General features: G+C 38.1%; 1 protein-coding gene across 1 annotated transcript in view; it reads right to left on the bottom strand.

Moving 5' to 3' along the window:
• Positions 1 to 7,451: 7,451 nt before the first annotated feature.
• POLQ (DNA polymerase theta) overlaps positions 7,452 to 20,823 on the bottom strand; it is a 162,512-nt gene continuing 149,140 nt past the window's right edge. Inside the window, exons 28-30 of the mRNA XM_037836477.1 lie at positions 15,120 to 15,273; positions 9,425 to 9,540; positions 7,452 to 8,441 (exon numbers count right to left, since the gene is read on the bottom strand). Coding sequence (XP_037692405.1) covers positions 8,328 to 8,441; positions 9,425 to 9,540; positions 15,120 to 15,273 — 384 coding nt within the window. The 3' untranslated portion in view covers positions 7,452 to 8,327. The remainder of the gene's footprint in view (positions 8,442 to 9,424; positions 9,541 to 15,119; positions 15,274 to 20,823) is intronic.

Genomic DNA, 20,823 nt, shown 5'->3' on the forward strand with positions numbered 1-20,823 from the left:
AAACCAGCACACCCCTCTATTATTATCTTCTAGTTATAGTGTCATACATTTGTTTTAGTTCATGAAAAAGACTTCTAATATTTGTACAGTTAATCACAGATACTGCCTACCACAGGATTCATTGTTTTATACCTTCCCATCTTTTAACCTCCAACTTTTCTTCTTATGACATACATGACTCTGAGCTTCCCCTTTCCACCATCTTCACACACCATTCCGTACTGTTAGCTATTCTCACAACATGCTACCATCACCTCTGTCCATTTTCCAAATGTTTAAGTTCACCCCAGTTGAACATTCTGCTCATAAGCAACCGCTCCCCATTCTTTAGCCTCGTTCTCCCTCCTGGTAAGTTATATTTCATCTCTATGAGTTACATATAATTAGTTTATATCAGTGAGACCCTTCAATATTTGTCCTTATGTGTCTGCCTTATTTCACTCAATATAATGCCCTCAAGGTTTCTTCATCAACCCATTTTTTTAAGATGGTTTTGTTCACACACCATACATTCCATCCTAAGTAAACAATCGATGGTTCCCTGTATAGTCACATATTTATGTATTCACCACCATCGCCACTATCTGTATAAGGATACTCCATTTCTTCCACAAAGGAGGAAGAGACAAAGAAGGTAGAGGGACAAAAGAAAAAGAAAAAAAGAAAAAAAGTAACATGACTTCTAGGAAGCAACAAAGGGAGAGATTAAACTAAAGTAGAATAAAGAGAGAACTTCACCAATGCCAAGAGTCCCATACCCCTCCCTTATGTCCCACTCTTATAGGCATTTAGCTTTGATATATTGCCTTTGTTATATTAAACAAAGAATAATACAATGTTTCTTTTAATTATAGTCTCTAGTTTGCATTGATTGCATTTTACCCCCAATACCACCCTATTTTTCACACCTTGCAAGGTTGACATTCATTTGTTCTCCCTCACGTGAAAACATATTTGTGTATTTTATCACAATTGAGCACTCTAGATTTCACAGAGTTATATAATCCCAGTCTTTATCTTTCCTCTTTCCCTCTGGTGTCCCACATGCTCCTAACATTCCTCTTTCAACCATCCTCACAGTCATCTTTGTTCAGTGTACTTACATTGCTATGCTACTATCACCCAAAATTGCACTCCAAACCTCTCCTGTCTTTTCCTATCTGTCTGTATTGCTCCCTTTAGTATTTCCTGTAGAGCAGGTATCTTGCTCATAAATTCTCTCATTGTGTTTGTCAGAGAATATTTTAAACTCTCCTTCATATTTGAAGGACAGTCTTTCCTGATATAGGATTCTTGGTTGGTGGTTTTTCTCTTTCAGGATCTTAAATATATCACACCACTTCCTTCTTGCCTCCATGGTTTTTACTGAGAAATCCGCATGTAGTCTTATCAAGCTTCCTTTGTATGTGATGGATCGCTTTTCTCTTGCTGCATTCAGAATTCTCTCTTTATCTTTGATGTTTGATAATCTGATTATTAAGTATCTGGGTGTAGGCCTATTCAGATCTATTCTGTTTGGGGTATGTTGTACTTCTTGGATCTATAATTTTGTCTTTCATAAGAGACGGGAAATTTTCATTGATTATTTCCTCTATTATTGCTTCTGCCCCTTTTCCCTTCTCTTCTTCTTCTGGGACACTCATGACACATACATTCATGCATTTCATGTTGTCATTCAATTCCCTGAGATGTTGCTTATGTTTTCCCATTCTTTTTCCTTTGTTCTTTTGTGTGTAGGATTTCAGATGTCTTGTTCTCCAGTTCCTGAGCGTTTTCTTCTGCTTCTTGAGATCTGCTGTTGTATGTCTCCATTGTGTCTTTCATCTCTTGTGTTGTGCCTTTCATTTTCATTCTGCCAGTTTTTCTCAAACTTTCGATTTCTACCTTATGTTTGCCCAGTGTGTTCATTATACGCTTCATCTCTTTTGTCATATCTTCCCTAAACTTTTTGAATTGATTTAGCATTAGTTGTTTCAATTCCTGTATCTCAGTTGAAGTGTAAGTTTGTTCCTTTGGGCCATAACTTCGTTTTTCTTAATGTAGGTTGTAGTTTTCTGTTGTCTAGGCACCTGATTTCCTTGGTTATCCCGATCAGGTTTTGCTAGACCAGAACAGGCTCAGATCTCAGAAGGGGGCAATATTCAGTATCAGGTTTTCTGAGGGTGTGTCTTAGAAGATTGACACACCCTATGAGGCCTCTAGCTGCTGTGCTTTTCCTAACCTGCCCAGCAGGTGGCATCTGTCAGCCTGTTGCTCCTGCCTGGTGTAAGGAGGCATGGCCCCCTTAGTCCTTAGTTTCTGTTTTGGCTGTTTTACCCCAGGGTCTGGAGTCTGGTTCTGAATGGGAGGCTGGTAGTAGGGCTGGGTACCACCTCCATCCTCTTAGGGTAGACACATCCCACAGGAAGTGATCATCAGCATTTAAATAGGTTCTTTGTCTCTCTGCCTCTGCTATCTCCACCCTTACCTAGGTCAGAGCACTGTGAACTGAAAATGGCTGCAGCTTTCTCCACTGAGCCACCCAGGTTGAGAAACAGAAAAAGGAACAAGAAAGCCCCACTTCAGGGCCAGTCCATGCCCACCCCCCAACCCCCAGTTTCAGCCACCAGCCAGAGATAGCACCTGGTCCTCTGGCCTCCCCATCCTGGTACAGAGAAGTTCTCCAGCTCTTTAAGGCCAATCATCACTGAAAGCCTCTGTCTGCTTGTTGGGGATTTGTAGCTTGTATTGAACAGTACATGTTTGTTAATTAAAACCCTAGTTAGAGCTGGACTGAGGTATATTTGCTTGTTCAGAGAGTGCTGCTCTCTATCACAGTGAGGCTTTGCAGTTCAGGCTGCCATGGGGGAAGGGGGCTCCCAGCTCGGGTCCGCAGTTTTTACTTATGGATTTTATGCTGCGATCTCAGGCATTCCTCCAAATCCAGGTTGGTGTATGATGTGTGGACAGTCATGGTTGCCCCCCAGCAGTTGTTCCAGATTATTTACTAGTTGTTCCTGGTTGTTTATTAGTTCTTCCAGGGGGACTAACTAACTTCCACTCCTCTCTATGCTGCCATCTTCTTCCATTTCCCAATCTGTGTCTTTTGATTGGGGAGTTTAATCTATTAACAATTCGAAGTTATTACTGTAAAAGCCATCCTTATTTTGACCATTTCATCCTTTGGCTTTCATTTGTCAGATCTATTTTGTTTTGTTTTTTTTTTTAATCCTTTTAGTTATCCTTACTTTAGTCTTCATTCTATACTCTTCTCCATTCCTCTCTCTCCTGTCTTTTCTTTTCAGCTGGCAGAAGTACATTTAGTGTTTCTTTTAGAGCAGGTCTTTTGTTGATGAACTCTCTCCATATCTGTTTATCTGTGTATATTTTAAATTCACCCTCATTTATGAACGACAGCATTGCTGCATAAAGAATTCTTGGCTGGCAATTTTTCTCTTTCAGTATCTTAAATATATCTTACCACTGTCTTCTCACCTCCGTGGTTTCTGATAAGCAATCAGCATTTAGTTTTTTTTGTTTCCTTTTTATGTGGTGAATCACTATTCTCTTGCTGCTTTCAGAATTCTGTTACTCTTTGGCATTTGGGTCTATTCAGTTTATTCTAATTGGAGGACATTGGGATTCTTGGATTTACATATTATGTCTTTTATAAGGTGTTCTAGTTTGCTAATGCTGCTGGGATGCAAAACACCAGAAATGGATTGGCTTTTATAAAGGGGGTTTGTTGGTTAAAAATGTTACAGTCTTAAGCCCATAAAGTGTCCAAGGTAACACATCAGCAACTGGTTATCTTCACTGGAGGATGGCCAATGGTGTCTGGAAAACCTCTGTTAGCTGGGAAGGCACGTGGCTGGCATCTCCTCCAAAGTTCTGGTTTCAAAATAGCTTTCTCTCAGGATGTTCCTCTGTAGGCTGCAGTTCCTCAAAATGTCCCTCTTAGTTGCTCTTGGGGTGTTTGTCCTCTCTTAGCTTCTCTGGAGCAAGAGTCTGCCTTCAATGGCTGTCTTTAAACTGTCTCTTGTCTGCAGCTACTCTCTCAGCTTCTGGCATTCTTCAAAGTGTCCCTCTTGGCTGTAGCTCCTCTTCAAAATGTCACTCTCAGCTACACTGAGTTCCTTCTGTTTGTCAGCTCATTTATATGGCTCCAGTGATTTAATTTAGACCCACCCTGAGTGGGTGGGGCAACACCTCCATGGAAATTATCCATAGTTATCACCCACAGTTAAGTGGGGTGCATTTCCATGCAAACCTAATCCAAATGTTCCAACTTAATCCCCACTAATATGTCTGCCCCCACAAGATTGCATCAAAGAACATGGCTTTTTCTGGGGGGACATAATATATACAAACTGGTACATAAAGGTTGGGAAATTTTCAGCTGTTCTTTCATCAAATATTCTTCCTGGCCCTTTTCCCTTCTCCTTCTGGGAAACTGATGATGTGTATGTTTGTGTGCTTCATGTTATTTAATCATTTCCACGAGACCCCAAATTTTTCCATTTTTTTCTCCATTTGTTCTTTTGTATGTTAGAATTCATTTGCTGTTTTTTAGCTAGCTGATCATTTCTTCTACCTCTTCAAATCTGCTGAGGTGTCTCTAGTGTGTTTTTAATTTCATCTAGTGTCTCATTTTTCTATGTATTCTTCAAATTCTTTATCCTCATTCAGTGCCTCTTCTTATTATTCTTTATCTCTTTAGCTATCTCATTGAATTTGTTTGAACATCTTTGATTAGTTGTTCCAAATTCTGGGTCTCCTCAGACTTTTTAATTTGCTCCTTTGACTGGACCATATCTTCCTGTGTTTTACCATGGTTTGTGATTTTTTTGCTGATATCTGGTCACCTGATTATCCTCATGAGTTTATTCTGAAGGTCAGTTTCTTGCTCACCTAGGATTTTGTTTGGGTTCATATTAAGGCTCTTCTTTCACAGTTGAATCATATTTCCCAGCCGAAACAAGGCCAGGTGCCCATGCAAGGGCATAGAACAAATGGGCCCTGGGATAAGGTCTGGAAAGATGCCCCAAAGCCTTTTTATTCCCTGCACTTTCTGGTCTGTCCAGCAGATGGTTCTATTTGGCTACCTATTCTCCTGTAAATTCACTTCTAAAGTAGTTGAGACAGTGGTGCCTGGTGGCGTATGACCAGCAGGGGCCAAAACTGCAGGGTCCCATGTTGTCACTTCATCAGCCAATATGTGGCTTGGTGTTCAGCTGTGTTCCCCTCTGTACTTGGGGCAGAGAACTCCCACAGCCATCCCAGTCCACAGCCACTCCCCAGGCATAGGTTGGGCCACCCAATGCTGCATCCATTGACGGTGGAGAATGGGCACCAGAAGCCTCAGACACAATTCCTCAGTTTTTGATCACACTTTCTCAGTCTCTTCATCCCTCACTTCCCTGGGCTTTGTACTGACCTCCACAGTGCCCCCAATCCCGTTGATTCAGAGTTTCTGCCTGACTACTTGCTGCTTTTGGGAGAGAAGCAGGTTCTACTGCTTCCTCCCTAGTCCTCCATTTTTAGAAGATCCTCCTCAGGGCCCTTTTTATTCAGCACTCCTCAGCAGCTTGTGTTCTGCCCTGGGACTCTGTGGAATTGGATCCCTGTGTCTGGATATGTGTGGGGATCAAACTCATTGCTGTGGGTGTTTTTATAGTCAGTGTCCACGGTTGGAGGTGGGAGCTATCCTGGCCACAGCCTCTGTGCACTTCCCAAGCCAGGTGGGACCAAGTGAGGAGTAGGAAAGGGGACTGCCTGGTTTGGGACGGAAGTTTCCTACCTGATATTTTTCTCTTTCTTCAATTCAGCATTTGTAGAATCCTTCTCCAGTCTCTACCTTCCTCCAGAGTTCTAAACAAGTGAGATTTGTCCCTTTTTTCACTGAATCTCTGGAGAGGTTTTTTTCAGGGAATATCTTATTGTCACCATGCTGACAATGTCACCCTGGGAGTTCTTAATGTAAAGTTTTTTACTGGTGTCACTTCTCTAGGGCAGCTCCTCCTTTTCATCACAACCATTTTCCTTATTTCTGTTGATAATTTTGCCTTCACTCCATTTTTCAGACTGCATATCTAGTATCTCAAACAGCAGTGTCAGCATTTCCACAGCACCTATTTCTTCTATTCCTTCATTTACATTCAACTTTTCACTTTCTGGTACACTTTCATCCTTACTAGTATTTTTTAGTTTCCTATTGCTGCTATAACAAATTACCACAAACTTGCTGGTTTTACAATAAAAATTATTTTACAGTTCTAGAGGTCAGAAGTCCACAATGGGTCTTACTGCACTAAAATCAAGGTACTGACAGTGCTAGTTCCTTCTGGAGGCTCAAGAAAAGAAACTTTCCTTGCTTTTTCTAGCTTCTAGAGGCCACCTTGCATTCCTTGACTTGTGACTCCTTCCTCCATCTTCAAAGTCAGCAGTGCAGCATCTTCAAATCTTTCTCTCTGCTTCTATCATCACATCATCTTTTCTGTCTCTGACCCTGACACCCTCTTATAAGGATCCCTGTAATTACATTGGAACAACACGGATAATCCAGAATTATCTCCCTGTTTCAAGATCTCTAGCTTATTAATGTCTGCAAAGTCCCTTTTGCTATGTAATGTAATAGATGTATATGTTTCAGGGATTAGGATGTAGACATTTGGAGGCCTAGTTTTCTTTCTATCACAATACACATCTGTTATTTGCACAGTGATTTGTGGACTGAAGAGCCAATAGACAAGATTGTACTTTATGCAATCACAGTTAATAAATCATGATATTGTGTTATTAGGGAACTGGTGCTATTTAACTCAACTGTGGTAACTGGAATTTGTGCATATCTGAATCATGTAAAGAGAGCACTGCCTGTTTAAAGTCCAACTTATAGGTCAAAAAGGAAGAGAAAATGTTATGTGGCTATATGTGCAGGGCCGTGTTTACAGAAAATGAGGTGGAAGTATCCTTTATGTTTGCCTTCAGATTTGAAAAACACTCCCAGATAAATAAATTGAGCGTTCTGTTGTGCTAGATCTCAAGCTCACCAGAATACTGACAGCATTACAGTGTTTCCCTCTGACAAGCATGGTACAGGTGACTATGGAAAAAAAAAAAAAAAAAAAAAAAAAAACTCAAGAAAATGAAGTTATTCCCTCTTACCTCTGTCATCTTCCCACCAAAAGCAAAGCAAAACAAAACAAAATAAAAAGCCAAACAGTGAGTCTCCTATGCACTATTACCCAACTAGTGATAGTGTATTATGTTTTATTTATAAACTAGCAAACTTTTTCCTTTATTCTGATTAGTAAACATAAAAGAGCTCTTCTGATAACTAAGAACGTAATAAGCACTTCCTATGTGCTCCAACAACACTGTGGAGTAAGTAAATAGGGGACAGGTTCCTGATTCTCTTAGACCAAACACAATTAAAAGAAAAAATACTGAACTGCTGATGTGTACGTGCTCATAAATTCTTTTATTTCAACAGCACAAAGGTCAGTTGTACACCTCTGACTGAGATTACAAAGTAAAATTTTTTTTTTTGATGAGTATTTTCATCATGCCACAAACATAGAGGGACTACAGATTGATAAGAGGGTGTTCTTCTTCTCTGGCAGTGTTGTATTAAACTGCAATAAAAAATATGATCTTAAAAAATATCCTACCTCTTGAAGAGGTGTAGGTCATTTTATAATACATAAGTATTCCAAATACATTCATTGTATGAATTGGTAAGGGAAAAAGAAGACACAGCATTTCATGAAAACTTTTCTAGACTCTGTCTATACCAAGTTTTACTTTATGGAATTCATAATTTACTATTTAAAACTACAACTTCAGTAATCTTAAACTGCTGCTGGAGAAAAATCACACAAAATACCTATCCCTGGTGGTTTATGTGAAACCAAATCCTTATATGCCCGTGGCTTGTATTGGGGTCAATACCACGGGCGTCGGAATCCTGGTGATGAGACAGGGATGAAATGACAGCATTTGAGCATTTCCTTCATACTCATCCCAGACAGATGAGGACCCAAAGTGCTAAGTGCATATTTTAAGCATGGGTTCTGAACCTGTTTAAAGCACAGTAAATTATAAAATGCAATTCCATAGTCCATGAGTGAGTATAACCATAATACTTGTTATTTTACCTTAAAACAAAGTTTTCTTATGCTCCATACAGTACATCCTGATATACATTTTGAAACCTTCAGTATAAAATTAATCTCTTAAATCCATCAAGTCCTGAGGGTTCCTATTTTCAGGGGTTGAAAGGTAACTGCATTTTTTTCCATGTGACAAGACCTATCAGGCTCCTCTGGGAGAACATAATTGTACCACTATACATCAAAGTCCTTCAGCTCTCCCCAGCTGGCACCTATTTTCACTTTCACTCTCAGTTTCACAGACAGTTTTATGGCATTTTCCATTTCATTCTTGACAATCTGAGCTACCTATTAAAAAAAAAAAAAAAAGGTTAAATTCTGCCCAAAGAAGACCAGAAAGAAAAGAAAAAGGGTTTCCAACCCACCCCCTGAGAAGGTGATGTACTAGACTGGAACTCTTTACCTAATGATGCTCAAAATGCTAAATGAAAAAAAGCCAAGTATCTCATACTGGTCTTTACTGATGGGCAGCAGCTTCTGCCAGCTTTTGCTAGAATGCATGGAGCTTTAAAACCTCCGAGAAAGATTCCCAATTCTCATCTAACTTTTACCAAACAAAAGTATCCCTGCATCAGGAATTTCTTTACTTTAAGAATAAGCATGGCAGTGGCAGAGAGATTCCAAAAGGAGCCGAGAGGTCACTCTGGCGGACACTCTTATGCACAATATAGACAACCCTTTTTAGGTTCTAATGAATTGGGGTAGCTAGTGGTAGATACCTGAAACTATCAAACTACAACCCAGAACCCATGAATCTTGAAGACAATTGTATAAAAATGTGGCTTATGAGGGGGGACAGTGGGATTGGGGGGGCCATAGGGATCACACTCCCATTTGTCTAGTTTGTGGATGGATGAGTGGAAAGGTGGGGGAAGGAAACAAACAAACAGACAAGGGTGCCCAGTGTTCTTTTTTACTTTAGTTGCTCTTTTTCACTTTAATTATTATTCTCGTTATTTTTGTGTGTGTGGTAATGAGGGTGTCGGGGATAGATTTTGGTAATGAATGTACAACTGTGTAATGGTACTGTGAACAAACAAATGTACGATTTGTTTTGCATGACTACGTGGTATGTGAATATATCTCAATAAAATGAATAAAAAAAAAAAAAAAGAATGAGCATGGTACCAAGCACTCTTAGCTCCTTCTCTATCTGTAAGAATCAATATTCATATAACCATCCTGGGGCTAGAGTAGGGAGCCAGAAGCTGTTTGCCTGTTAAAGTGCCTTAGCTCCCTTAAGTAAGGGATACCAAATTCTACAAAAATACCTGAACAACATCTTCTTCTGCCACTTCATATAAGAGTTCATCATGAAGTTGAAGGATGAAGAAGCCTCCTCTGATTGGGGAAAACATCCCTTGCAGTCTTCTCTTTGATAATGCTCCTACCCATAAAAAAGGCAGCAAAACTGATCAGCATGTCAGTGTGCCACAGGAGAACTTTTTAGAGCTTTTGAAAAACTCTGGGAAATTTTAATTAAAAGATTAAAACACACAAGCCTTGGAAAACTACCAGGAAAATAATTATTTGCAAGCTGCTTCTCAGACCACCCATCAGGTAAACACAAATCTCCATCAAATTCCTCTATGAAAGGAATCTGACAAAGTCAGTGAATAAGAATGAAAAACTCTGCTCCAAACCAACCTAACATATTTCTCATAAACAACCACTGTCTTCTCTCTGTGCAGCACCCCACCTCTGTCTCTGAATGATCACAACAAAATAGTATGGGGCCTGATCCCTGTTCCAGAAAAGTGAACTGGCATTGTCATGCAGTATTTCACAAAAACACTTCCTGATATCTTTTTATGGCCAGAAGTGTCACTATAGAACTGGTAGTTCCCCAAGTACTCTAGACAGGTAATTCTAAACCTACAGTCCACACATGTGAGTGCAGAATATCCGATTCACAGAAAGTGTGTGAATCCCCTGAAATTATATGTAAGATGTATGACTGTACATTTTTCTTTGGAGAGGATACATACCTTTCAATAGAGTTTCAAAAGAACGCGTAACTCCAAAAATGGTTAAGAAGCACTGTACTGGACTTAGTTACCATTTTCTAATTAGCTGAGCTTAGTGGTACAGATTATGCTTCTCTGTTCCCTAAGATAATGTTCAACATGAATATCTTTAGAGCAACTGACTTGTTTTACCATACCTCATAGCAGTCCTTCTTTCTACCATCCATATTTCCTTCTGGATGTTACACCATAACTAACATCTCCTTCAATACCTGATGCTTTCCTCAGAAGGAATTCTTTAGCTGTCACTGTCTGTAGCCCAATTTTGCTTAGAGGTGCTTCTCACAGGGTAAGAGAATAAATATAGCCAAGGTTGTGTCACGCTGCCTCCATACCAGGGCTGCAAAGGTTATGTATCTGTTTGCCACTTTGGCTGAAATCTGATCCCACTTATTTAACATCACTGACTGGATGCTCTAGTTTTCATGGCTTCTGATTACCATACCTCTGCACTTTTGCTTTCCCTTGATTACCTGGCTTCTAGTTTAGAACACCATAACCCTCTCTGAGGAGACTCACATGCTTTTGTTCCCACTGACTTACCTTTAACCTGGCATAACACCATGAACTCATCATCAATGACATAGCCACCTTACCATCAACTCACTCATAAGGGTGTTATAGTCAATAGCCTCATTTGACACTGCATCAAATATCACATAGATATTTATATAAATATTTCATAGCCAGGTATCATAATTTCCCTTCCTTTCATTAGATTTAAATTTTAAATTTAAACATGAGTTGATAACTTTTACTTCTAAATACCCCAAAGTACGCAGCACATTGTTATTCTGCAGATGTTTGATCATACATTCTCATTGTGTTTCGCTTTGTTGCACTTCGCAGATATTGCATATTTTACAAATTGAAGGTTTGTAAGTCTATCCGTGCCATTTTTCCAACAGCATGTGCTCACTACATGTCTCTGTCACATTTGGTAATTCTCACATTTCAAACCTTTCATTATTATTGTATCTTATGGTGATCTATGGTCAGTGATCTTTGATATTACTCTTGTAATTGTTTTGAGATACCACGAACCACATCCATATAAGACAGCAAACTTAATTCATAATTGTATATATTCTGACTGCTCCACAGATCAGCCACTTCCCCATCTCTCTCCCTCTCCTTGAGCCTCCCTATTCTCTGAGATACAATATTGAAATTAGGCCAACTAATAACCCTGCACTGGCCTCTAACTGCTCAAGTGAATGGAAGAGTCATGTGTCTTTCACCTTAAATCAGAAGCTAGAAACATGAAGCTTGGCGAGGAAGGAAGGAAGGCACATCAAAAACCAAGATAGGCCAAAAGCTAGGCCTCTTGCACCAAACAGTTAGCCAAAGTGTGAATGCAAAGGAAAAGTTCTGAAGGAAATTAAAAGTGCTACTCCAGTGAACACACAAATGATGATAAAGCAAAAAAGACCTACTGATGATATGGAGAAAATTTTAGTGGTCTGGTCTGGACAGAAGATCAAACCAGCCACAACATTCCCTTAAGCCAAAGCCAGAGCAAGGCCCCAACTATCTTCCATTCTGTGAAGCCAGAGAGAGATGAGGAAGCTACAGAAGAAAAGTATGAAGCTAGCAAAGGTTAGTTCATGAAGGTTAAGGCAAGAAGACATCTCCATAACATGAAAGTACAAGGTGAAGCAGCAAGTGCTGATGTAGAAGCTGCAGCAAGTTATCCAAAAGGTCTAGCTAAGATGATTGATGAAGGTGGCTCCACTAAACCACAGGTTTTCAATGTAGATGAAACAGCCTTCTATTGGAAGAAGATGCCTTCTAGGACTTTCACAACTAGAGATGAAAAGTCAGTGTCTGGCATCAAAGCTTCAAAGGACAGGTTGACTGTGCTCCTTTGAATCTATTATGTACCCCAGAAAAGACTATGTTCTTTTAATCCAATCTTGTGGGGGCAGACCTATTGTGGGTGAGATCTTTTGATTACGTTGTTTCTATGGAGATGTGACCCACTTAATTCAAGGTGGGTCTTAATCCTTTACTGGAGTCCTTTAAGAGAGACAGAAATTGCCCCAGGAGCTGAGACAGAAGCCCAGAGACATTTTGGAGAAAGCCACTGAAACCAGATGTTAAACCCGGGAGAGAAGGTTTTGCAGAGCCAGCCCTGTGCCTTCCCATGTGATAGAGGAACCCTGGATGCCATCGGCCTTTCCTCAGAGAAGGTTATCTACCTCCTGATGCCTTAATTGGGACATTTTCATAGCCTTAGAACTGTAAATTTGCAAACTAATAAATCCTCACTGAAAAAGTCAATTCATTTCTGGTATATGGTATTCCAGTTGCTTTAGAAAACTGAAACATTGACTCTCTTGTTAGGTGCTAATACAGATGGTGAGTTTAAGTTGAAGCCAATGTTCAATTACCATTCTGAAAACCCTAGGACCCTTAAGAAGTGTGCTAAATATTCTGTCTGTGCTCTATAAACAGAAAAAAGTCTGGATGAGAGCACATCTGTTTACAACATGGTTGACGGAATATTTTAAGCCTACTGTTGATACCTACTGCTCAGAAAAAAAAGATTCCTTTCAAAATATTACTGCTCATTGGTAATGTACCTGGTCACCCAAGAGCTCTGATAGAGATTGTTCAATGAGATGAGTGTTGTTTTCATGCCCGCTAACACAACATCCATTCTGTAGCCCATGGATCAAGATGTCATTTCAACTTTCAAGTCTACTAATTAAGAAACACATTTCATAATGCTACATTCTTCTTAGAGTGATACCTCTGATGGATCTGGACAAACTAAATTAAAAACCTTCTGGAAAGATTCACCATTCTTGATGTCATTAAGAACTTTTATAATTCATGGGAGGAAGTCCAAATATCAACATTAACAGGGGTTTGGAAGAAGATGATGTTAACCCTCATGGATGACTTTGAGGGGCTCAAAACTTCAGTGGAGGAAGTAATTGCAGATGTGGTAGAAATAGCAAAAGAGACAGAATTAGAAGTGGGGCCTGAATTGCTGCAATCTCATGGTAAAACTTGAAAAAATGAGGAGTTGCTTCTTATGAATGAGCAAAGAAAGTGGTTTCTTGAGACGAAATCTACTCCTGGTGAAGATGCTGTGAACACTGTTGAAATGACAACAAAGGATTTAAAATATTATATAAATTTAGTTGATAAAGCAGGGGCAGGGTTTCAGAGGACTGACTGCAATTTTGAAAGTTCTACTATGGGTGAAATGCTATCAAACAGCATAAAATGCTACACTACAGAGAAATCTCTTGTGAAAGGGAAGAGTCAAAGAAGTAACCTTCATCATTGTCTTATTTTAAGAAATTGCCACAGCAACCCCAACTTTCAGCAACCACCACCCTGATCAGTCAACAGCCATCAACATCAAGGCAAGACTCTTCACCAGCAAAACGATTATAACTCGCTGAAGGCTCAGATGATGGCTAGCATTTTTTAGCAATAAAGTATTTTTTTAAGGTATATACATTTTTTTAGACATAATGCTATTGCACACTTAATAGACTACAGTATACTGTAAATATAACTTTTATATGCACTGGGAAACCAAAAAATTCATGTCACTCGCTTTACTGCAGTTGTCTGCAACCAAGTCTGCAATATCTCCAAGGTACCTCTGTACAAATATGTAACATAAATATATGTGTAAACACATTCACATACACATAAACACACATACCCCCACATAAAAAAAATGTTGAATGAGCAGCCTTAAACTTTTTTTCAGCATTGAAAACAGTACATTTAATCTTCATTTAATGAGCAAATAGACATCTCAATTTGCATCTCTGTATGTTTTTTGTATTTATATCTTTGTAACTGGCTGTATTATTTTCTATAACATGTGTATCTCTTAAGGCAAGAGCAAATCTCATCCCCAACAGCTGATCTCTGCTTCTTCTGTTCCATCTCCATCAGTTTATTTTTCCCTTTTGTGTCCCAAGCTGTTTTAACTTCTTCCCAGGAAAATTTAAAACATGGCTGTAATCATGGTTAGACAACAATCTCCATGACAGTGAAATGGTATTTAAAGAGGAAGTATGAGCATGTGACAGACAGGGAAGAAGGGCAAGTTCTGTCTACTTTTGCAATGAGAAATAATTTATCCAGGCAATAAAGAGAGAACTTATGGGAAATATTTTGAAAATAAGAAAAAAGATGGCAATACTGACAAAGAAATGTATATGATAACGAGGTCAACTCAGAGATATATTCCCAGACTTCAGGGAACACTGAGGGTCATCAATAGAAAAAATCAACATGTTAGAATGGTCTGGGGACCACAGAGGTAAGTAATCTGCAAGGTCAAAACTATGTTAGTAATGCTAGGAAGTTATTTGACTTTTCATTCTTATTTTCTCGTAAGTGTAGAACAGGGTTGACCACCTGTCCCAGTTTTAGCACTGGAAGTCCCACATCCCGGGAAATCCCTCAGTCCCTAGCAAACTGGAACAGTTATCATCCTAGACTGTAGGGGGTTGGGGGTGAGGGTTTCCAGAAGTTACAGGACATTTGATATTGCAACAGATTGAATGCAGAAGCAGATAAGACAGCTGTTTTCTCTTAAGCCAGACATCAAACAGATTTGCAAAAATGATTTGCAAAAAAGTAAAACAATGTCACTCATCACTAATTTTTGTTTTGAAAAATGTATTTTCATAAAAATATATTATTCATGTTGTATAATGGGTGTTAACAAATATTTTAAAATACTCTCAGTTTTGATTTCTAATATGGTAATTAACAGATATAATCCACATATACAAAAGCCCTTTAGGATCCTAAACAATTTTTAAGAGTGTAAAGATATGATAGCAAAATGTTTGAGAACTGCAGTGATAGATAAATAAAATATAACATACCTCCCCAGTTCTTTTCTGATACATTTATTCTCACATTATAGGAGGGGGGGTCTCATCTATGAACTAACCTGTTCTGTCACATTGGAACATACCCTCCCGATGACCATGGGATTTGAAGGTTGGATGAAAGGTCTCTAATTGCTTCTGAATGTTAACTGTGGCTATTTTGACAATATCAGCTGCCGATCCTTGGACCATTGTGTTGATAGCTTGACGCTCAGCCTATGAAAAACAATAATAAGTGCTCCATTAGGGATGCCAACATAATTTCATACCTGCCCTTGGTGTCCACAGAGCATTTCTTGCATCTACAGCCAGACTGGAAATACGTACTGAGAGTGCCCCTTGACTTTCAACGATTAAGTTGCATCCTAAGAATAACAACTATGATGATTTGGGGTTCTAGGTTTGGGGTTATCCATATGAAGACAGGCTAAGTATTAGAAAGGCAGATTGCTTCTATTTAGAAATCTTCACTCAGAAACCAAAATCCACATTGTAAGAATGTATATAATTGCTCAAACTTATTTTATAAACATTTATTGCCAATGTTCTAGCTGTTGTAAACTTCTTTCTAAAAGGGTCTATTCCTCAAAATACAACTTCTCTTAATGCTAGAGAGAGGTCGTTTTGTCAGATGCTGACGAATCCATTCCAAACTGAATGCAGCTGTTACTATTCAAAGAATCAAGTGACTCCCTCTCAAAACTATTCCTTTGTGTAGCAGACTATATCACTGTACCCATTATTTGCTGCTTTTCTTTTGTGAGATTATATAGCCCTACCCATTGCCATGTGATTTGAAGTGTTGTTCCCTGTAAAAGATGAACTTGACTTGCTTTCACCAATGACATTTGAGTGAAACTGACATACAGCATATCCAAGAGCTATCCAACATTGACACACACAGACACACAGACACACAGACACACACACAAGCATATCACAAATGGGGCTTTTCCTTCATTCTGAATTCCAGAATGAAGAAAATTTGGAGAAAAGCCACAGTCATCCCAGAGCCAAACTGTAATATGAGTGAAAAACAATGTTCTTTGTACAAAACACTGAAATTTGGGGATTCATTTTACTGTGACATATGCAAGCAAAAGTATGCCTAATATATTTCATGCTTATATTTCCCTGATTCTCTTCCAAATTAAGAAAACTTAGCAGTTGTTGCATTGTGTCCCACAGAATTTGTCCCTTGGTCACCAGGACTTTTTCGTCTACATAAAGAAATTATATAGACCAACCCTCCCACTGATAATAGCTAGAAAGAACAGAAAAACGCCTCTATGAATAAATCAAACATTAAAAGGAAGTAAATTAAAGGACCTAGGTCTCTAGGAGATTTAGGAGAGAAAGAAAACCAACAGAGGTAATCCTGGCATTGGAGTCTACCAGTTTTCCCAGGGGAATCAACAGTTTTCTGAAGAGGCAGATGAGAGGCTAAAAAGCTGAGCAAAGCTTCAGATAGCCTTGATAGGTTTGCGGGAAAACATTTGGCTGCAAAGCCCAACAAATAGAGGTTATGAACCCCAAACCAACACCCTAGGGAAAAAAGATTAACCTAACCAGACTGACACTGTTCTTCAAATCATCTCTATCCCTGAAGCTGGATCAAGGTGATTCTCTATTGCTGATCATTCTAGTCTCTTGCCAAAAGCAAATGTAAATCCTCCAAACAAAAGTATCATCATCATACAGGCTTCAAATTATTCCCACAGTCTTTCACATATAATGTTTAACACTCAAAAAAAATAATAATTATAACCAGAACAAGGAGTTGAGATAACATAATATTTGTAAAAAATTAAATTAAGATTTTATAAGAACAGATTAAAGGGATAAAAGACATGAGACTTACCAGACTATGGATTATCAAACTTATTAGACCCTAAATAACTATGTTTAACATAATCATAGAAATAAAAGACAAGACTGAGTCTTTCAGCAGTGAGTCAAATACCATAAAAATAGAAACAAAACGGAAAGGTCAGAACTGAAAAACAAAATAACAGAACTTAAAAAGCTTAATGATTGGGTTTTAACAGTAAATTAATGAGCAAATCAGGAAACTGAAAAATAAGTTGAAAGAAAATATCCAGAATAAAGTATGAAGGAATATAACCATAGAAAATTGAGAGAAGAGGAAATTAAATACAAGGGCTATGAAAAAAATTAACAAATTTATAATTTGTTATAAATTATAACACAGAAAGTAGATAATGTGACAAAACAACTGAAGAGGTAATAACCAACAAGTTTCCAAAATCAACAAAGATATCAAGCCACAGATTCAAAAAGTTCTAATATCTTCAAGAAGGAGCAACACACACAAACACAGACATGTTAAGTTGAAAAACACACACAGACAGAAAGAAATACACTATGTTGAAAGCAACTGGAGAAAAAAAGGAAGATTACATTCAAAGGAGCAACAATTTGACCAGGGGTCAGCAAACTATGGCCTACAGGCAAATCCAGCCTGCCTCCTATTTCTATAAACAAAATATTATTGAAACACAACCATGCTCATTCATCTTTGTATTGTTTATGGTTGCTTTTACAGTATAACAGCAGAGTTGAATAGTTGTGACAGAGATCCTATGACCCGCAAGCAGAAATTATTACTATTGGCCCTTAATAAAAAAAAAATAAAGTGTACCAACCCCTGAATTAGACAAATAGCTGACTTCTTAACAGAAATAACATAAACCAGAGGTCAATGGACCATCTCATCTCTTCAGTGTGCTGAAAGAAAATAACTGCCAACCTAGAATTATAGAGAAAAATAACTACAAAGAACAAGGGTGAAATAAAGATATTCATACAAACAAAACTGGTAAGTATTCACCAGCAGCAGAGCTGCAACACAGAAAATATTAAAGGGGACCCTTCAAACAGAAGGAAAGTAATACTAGAGATATAAAAAACAGTGAGAACTGAAAATGATAAATATGTGGGTAAATATCAATTGTATAATATGATAGTGATAATGTTTTCTGTAAAATATATATATTGATTTAAAATACACACCAATATAAAAATATGAATTAAAAAATCTTGACAATAATAGTATATAAGTTGAGAGGGGGCTAGATTGACTTAAAAATACCAAACACTAATTTATAGTAGATTTTGATAAGTCAGTGATACATAAAGTAATTCCTAGAATACTAAGAGGGCATAACTGTCAGGTTAGCCAAGAGAAGATCATTAAATAAAAAAAAATAATTCAAAGGAAAAAAAGGAATAAAATAATGCATAAATGGTGGAACAAATAAAAGGCAAATAGTAAAGAGGTAGATTTAAATCCAACTGTATCAGTAATTAACTCAAATGTAAACAGACCAAATGAAAGACAATGAAAGACAAAATTATAAGACTGGAGGGAAACCAAACCCAACTATATGTAACTTACAAGTGACACATGTAAAAGTAAGATTCCAGAAAGACTGAAAGTAAAACAATGTAAAAAAATGGTGTAAACACTAACCAAAAGAATTCAAGTTTATTAATAACTGATGAAATATACTTTATATCAAAAGGCATTACTGGAGATAATGAATGGGAAGCCAGTAGGTGAATAAGAGGACGCATGAGGGGGCTTAAAGAGGGCTGAAAATATTAATTCTATTTCCTGACATTGGATGATGGTTACACAGATGTAACTCTGTGATAATTCACTGATATTTGTTTTCTGCACTTTCCCTATGTATGTTTTTCAATAAAACAAAAGTTTAAGCAACAAGTAAAACCAAACCAAGGAAAATCACAAAATATATCTGACTATATTTACTCTATTCCTAATTCAGAGAGCCGATTATTTTTTTTCTCAGCAAAAACATAATGAATTAGTTAGAATTTCATTCTTAAGGATTTGGCATGAAAAAGTCTTATTCTCACATCTTTAGGTACAAAAATACTAGTTTTCACAAAATTACATGGTTCATTTATCTTAATATCTCCATGTACCATTTTTCATCATGTAAATCCCAAGAAAAATAATTCCTGTTACATCAACTCCAAAGTCCTCAACCTGTCATCAAAAGCCTTCCACTAACTGGCTCCATCTGACCAGTAAAAACTATTTACCACTAACGGGCCCCTCAAATTCTTCATCACTAGCAGGCTGCTTCTATCCGGTCCTCACTCAAATTGTTATTATATAACTTTTTCTAGTGATTATCTTTTTCTAATTCCCAACAATCTCAATTTTAAATCACCTTCAAGAATCTGTTCCAGTTTCACCTCCTCCCTGAAGCCTAAATAATTGAGTGCATATACAATGTTACTTTTAAACATTTTTTTAGATTGCTTTCTCTCTCCAAATAGACAACCTAAGACTTACTTTTCCTAGTACATCAATTACAGTGCCTAATTCTCTTAGGTATATGGTAAAAGCCTGCTAAATCTCTGATGTCTGCATGCAGGCATATGGCAAGCTAGAAAGTGAAGGGGTAACAAAAAAGCCAGCTCTTCCTCCATGGTCCCTAAGAACATTAGTCCTCTGAAGGCTTAAGTTTTTAGCAGTATTGGAGCTGGGTATTTTCTTTACATACAATGTGTATTAGGCACTGACACACAGAATTCTGGGGCAAGGACAGAATACAACCAGTAAAAATACCAAGACTTGGCCTATAATAAAAGCTTAAATGATACATAGAATTCTTTTATGAATCCCAATGATTTCAGAGAGAGATTTTAATCATAGTTTACGTGGTGTTAAAGACAGTTTTGTTCAATATTTTGGGTATCCTAATAATCTCTGATAAAGCAGTGCTTTTAAAATAAACAAACAAGTAGAAATTATCAAAGGACACCACAATTTAATGCTTTGCTAATCTCTGAGGAACATTAGCAATCAGATGTGATACGGCAAATAAGTACATGGTATCTGAAACAAAGAACAATTTGAAAATATAAGAATTAAGTTTATTTACAACTTATTACCAGCTAGTAAATAACTGGCTTACTGAAATACATCTTCTTTATCCTGACATACAATACAGTTTGATTAAATGCAAACATGTTTACATTAGTCACCCAAAAGACTGTTCAACAAGTACCAGCATGTGCTATCACTTCAAAAGTCCTTAATGGAACCAATGATTGAACATGTCTATGCAGAACATACAATTAATACGCCAGTGGTCCATGAAAGGGACATGAGCAGTGCTTAATCTTTGTTGAAAAAGTATGTCATTGAAATGTTAAGTTAAAAATACAGAGAAGGCGGAGGCGGGGCAAGATGGCAGACTGGTGAGCTGTATGTTTTAGTTACTCCTCCAGGAAAGGAGGTAGAAAGCCAGGAACTGCGTGGACTGGACACCACAGAGCAATCTGTCTTTGGGCATACTTCATACAACACTCATGAAAACGTGGAACTGCTGAGATCAGCGAAATCTGTAAGTTTTTGCGGCCAGGGGACCCGCGCCCCTCCCTGCCAGGCTCAGTCCCGGGGGAGGAGGGGCTGTCAGCTCCGGGAAGGAGAAGGGAGAACTGCAGTGGCTGCTCTTATAGGAAACTCATTCTACTGATCCAGATTCCAACCATAGATAGACTGAGACCAGACACCAGAGAATCTGAGAGCAGCCAGCCCAGCAGAGAGGAGACAGGCATAGAAAAAAAAAAACAACACGAAAAACTCCAAAATAAAAGCAGAGGATTTTTGGAGTTCTGGTGAACACAGAAAGGGGAAGGGCGGAGCTCAGGCCCTAAGGCACATATGCAAATCCCGAAGAAAAGCTGATCTCTCTGCCCTGTGGA

This window comes from Choloepus didactylus, chromosome 1, assembly GCF_015220235.1.
Source record: "Choloepus didactylus isolate mChoDid1 chromosome 1, mChoDid1.pri, whole genome shotgun sequence".
Lineage (NCBI taxonomy): Eukaryota > Metazoa > Chordata > Mammalia > Pilosa > Megalonychidae > Choloepus > Choloepus didactylus.